This window comes from Beta vulgaris, chromosome 1 (assembly GCF_026745355.1).
Source record: "Beta vulgaris subsp. vulgaris cultivar EL10 chromosome 1, EL10.2, whole genome shotgun sequence".
Lineage (NCBI taxonomy): Eukaryota > Viridiplantae > Streptophyta > Magnoliopsida > Caryophyllales > Amaranthaceae > Beta > Beta vulgaris.
Window position 1 is genome coordinate 40889974 of NC_079202.1, and position 3872 is coordinate 40893845.

The window sequence follows — 3872 nt, forward strand, 5'->3', positions numbered from 1 at the left end:
TCAAATTACAGGGAATCTAGCAGGTTGTTCGAATTATCTTATTAATATAAGAACAGCTTTTTAGGTCTTGATTAGCAAAAATAACATGTGGGGGTGATGAAAGCATTATCGGGAACGATCATGTACCATATGCATGTATATGTACGTAAAATAAATAGCAAAGAAATAAAAGGGGATATAATGTACAAAGGAACGATTTTTAGATTAAATATCTACATCAGGAAAGAATTGGTTAGTAACTACAATATAGAAATAAAGGATTTATTCAAGAACGACCCTTAGGATTATACCATGACTTAAACCTATAGAGATTGACAACCTTCGGGACGAGCGATCATGAAGCCTAAAGAAATGAAAGTGAGTATGTGTTTAATTTTGTGTTGAAAAGTATGGAAGTATGAGTTTTGTAGAGAGGTTTTGTAAGTGTATTCGTAAAGTTTGAAAGTATGAAAGCTGTAATGTAAAAAGTATCGAAAAATTGTCTTTGAATCGGGAAATTAAGATCTATTTATCGGGAAAAAAATATGTGTGTCACGCAGACAATGCGACAGGCGCACATCTCTGTGTGACGCACAATTACACATGTTAGTCGCATAAGGGGGTGGGGGAGGGTTTGCGAGGATGTGGTGGGGGGTTGTGGTGTTGGTGCGGGGAGGTGGTGGTGGGTTAGGGTTAGAAGTTAGTGTTAAGGGTTAGGGTTAGGGTTTTGCTAAATAAATTAGGGTTAACACTAACGGATTTAACCGCCGTTAGTCATTAAAAGCACGTTGATGTATTACCAATAAACTGAGGGCCGGGGTACCTAGTGTATTTTGAAAAGGTAGCTGGTTAATAAACTGAAAACTCAGGAGTACTTGGTGAAAAAATCAATAATTCTACACTTTCCACTATCCTTGTAACTGACGCATTAGGATTTTCTTATTTATATTGCTTGTTGACACTATTCAAAAATTTCATTTTGATCTTAATCATTATCTATACAAATATATTAAAAGGCATGTATAAACAAGAAACTCTGCTACGTGACGCTCTCACTAGGGTGTTTTAGTTCATGTAATCCATATACAATAAAAAATTAAGAAATTGCATAATATAGGGTTTGATCTCGAGACCTCAAGTATATATACTAAAGTCTTAACGACTAGGCTAACTTGTATTTAGTGTTATTATCATAAAGTATTATATTAATAAATGAAATTTTTTCTTACCCGGGACATAGCCCGGGCCTAATAACTAATTTATACTTAATAAATAGCACAGTTTTATGAAATCTTGTTACATTCGTCTCGTTATATACTTTTTTAATATCAAATTTTCATGATTTAGGCTGCTCTCATTTCGTTCACCGCTACTACGAGAATCACGTTTGCTTTATGTTCCTCTTGCTACTAAGGGGGCGTTTGGTTTATATTATGGTATGGGTTTGGAATCAGGAATGAAACCAAGGTGGTATGGGTTTGGAACTTGATACTTAATACCTTGTGTTTGGTTTCATTTAGGAATGCAAATTTTCTTTTATTTGATACCTAGAGGTAAGTTATGAGCCATACCCACCTCCCCCCATGGGTTTCTAAACCCCATACCTTATGGATTTGAGGTATAGATTTAAAATTTAGAAATAAGTTAAACAAACACTAGGTATGGGTTTTGTTCATTCCAAACCCATACCTCATATACCTAAAACTAGTGAACCAAACACCCCCTAAGATGTTTCAGTTTTCCAAGTTGTCTCTTATTGTCTCCCCATGGGATTCAACAGAAGTTCAAAAGATTGACCTATTCTGAATGTCTCCTTGCATAATATGAGTTTCAAACATTGATGATTTGGATGTGAATGAGTTGAATTACTTATCCCTAACTTTATTCGTGAACTATGTATTCAGGAATTGTGAAAGCATTCGGCTCCTTCATGCATGCTCCGCTTGGGGAAATATAGCTCAGTTGGTAGAGCGCCACTCTTGCTATGGGGTTGTATGTCTAATAGGGGAGGGTTAGTCCCACATACTAGGGTAAACCGCCTTCACTCTCTCTCATACTCCACATTCTCCCTATAAACACATTGAAATCTGATACTTATTTAAGTATCAGAGGCACAATCTTGATTACCCTCATCTAGGCTCGGTGTTCATATGCAAGGCATCGATAATGTAGCAAGGCAGCGTGCTGAAATCGTGGTGTAAATCAACCCTACTCTAAAGTTGAATTTTTCCCGCTATATACACATAGCCCTACACTTGCACTCGTGTGTGGTTACTAGAACTAGAGTCGGTCTTTTACTCTTCTTTTTCTTTTTGAAAGAACGGACTTTTACTCTTCTAACAAAGCTTAAAAGATTTAGTACACAATTCATTACTCTTTTCCAAGAATATATGACACTAGTATCGTGTTATTTGACACCCAGGTATACAATAAAATCAAACAAACAAAAATTTAAACTCAATTTAGTTATCCTCCATCAGTCTTTCACTTGAATAACAGCAACTTACTTAAGAGCCAGAAGTAGAACTATACACAAGAGTAATTGATATTCTTCTAAACGTTCATATTTAGAAATATCACAAGATATATATATCAACAAATGATGATATACAATACTAAAAGCAACTCTTATGATCAAATAATGTAGTTGCTTAGTTTTGATTTGAATTAAGAAAAGACTGATGTTTAATTAGTAAGAGTTGATTCAAGAAGACAAATACTTTTCAATGGTATCAGCCAAGGTAGACTTGGGCACAGCACCAATAATACTCTCTTTTCTTTCTCCATTCTTGAAGAACAAGACTGTAGGAATGCTCCTTATGTTGTACTGAGTAGCAATATTTGGGGATTCATCTGTGTTCAACTTGTAAACTGCAATCTTCCCTGAGAACTCTTTCGCCAATTCGTCAACAACCGGAGCAATCAACTTGCACGGTCCACACCATGGTGCCCAAAAGTCCACCATCACCGGAACTTGGCTGTCAAGGACTAGCTCTTTCCAGCTTGAATCATTCACATCTTGGACTATAAACACAACACCAACCAAAAGAAAAAGATATAGGAAAACAGGAAAAGAGTTATTCAACTTTGATTAATAATTATCATTGAATAATGTAATCTTGTCATCGTCCCAAACAATTATATATCATTTGAATTGTCACAAGATACCAAAAAAAGAACAAAGGTGTAATTGAAGTTTACTTATGTATCCTTTACAAGTTCTTAAATGCTAGTATTAGTTGATGGTAAAACGTGGATCACTCATAATTGCATATCTGGGGTTACTGACATGAATTATTAAGGTTGTAATTGAGATATTGTTAATAGATATATATGAGGCTACTAACAAACGTTAATGGATTCCTAATAATAAATGATATACCTCTATATTATAGTTTTTATAAAGAAAGTAACTCAGTAAGTATATCTAGCTTCCAGTCAAGCTACATCATGTATAGTATAAACCTATCATATGCTTCAAGTCAAGCTACGACATGTATATAATTAAGAAAAACAAACCTTGCTTCACAGCTTCACTAGCCTTGCACACAACGCTTGATTTTCGGTATGTTCGAGGAGATGAAGACGAGACCAAAGAAGTTGAAGCTGAGGAAGATAATGCAGGAAATGATTTCTTTAGACCTTGAAAAGTCGTCAAATTAAGCTTGTAAGGTGGAAGTTGAAGAGCATGAGATTTTACAGCAACAGTTCCTACACTTGCTGTTGTGCTCAACTGTAAACAATTTTCTATAGCCATGATAGTATAGTAAAAGTATATATGTTTTGGTTTTTGGGAGGAAATGTAGTTGCTCTGGTTTTTGTGTTAGAACTTAGAAGTAGTGTGTTTGAGCAAGGAAATGCTGTTTTTAGATTTTGTTTAAGTTGTGTGTTGT

The 3872-nt window shown here is 35.1% G+C and overlaps 1 protein-coding gene across 1 annotated transcript; it reads right to left on the reverse strand.

Moving 5' to 3' along the window:
- Positions 1–2404: 2404 nt before the first annotated feature.
- Positions 2405–3872, reverse strand: LOC104905713 (thioredoxin M-type, chloroplastic). Its single transcript, XM_010694322.3, has 2 exons — positions 3499–3872; positions 2405–3003 (listed from the first exon to the last, which is right to left on the reverse strand). The coding sequence occupies exons 1-2, from the start codon at positions 3734–3736 to the stop codon at positions 2684–2686; spliced, it is 558 nt and encodes a 185-aa protein (XP_010692624.1). The 5' UTR covers positions 3737–3872; the 3' UTR covers positions 2405–2683.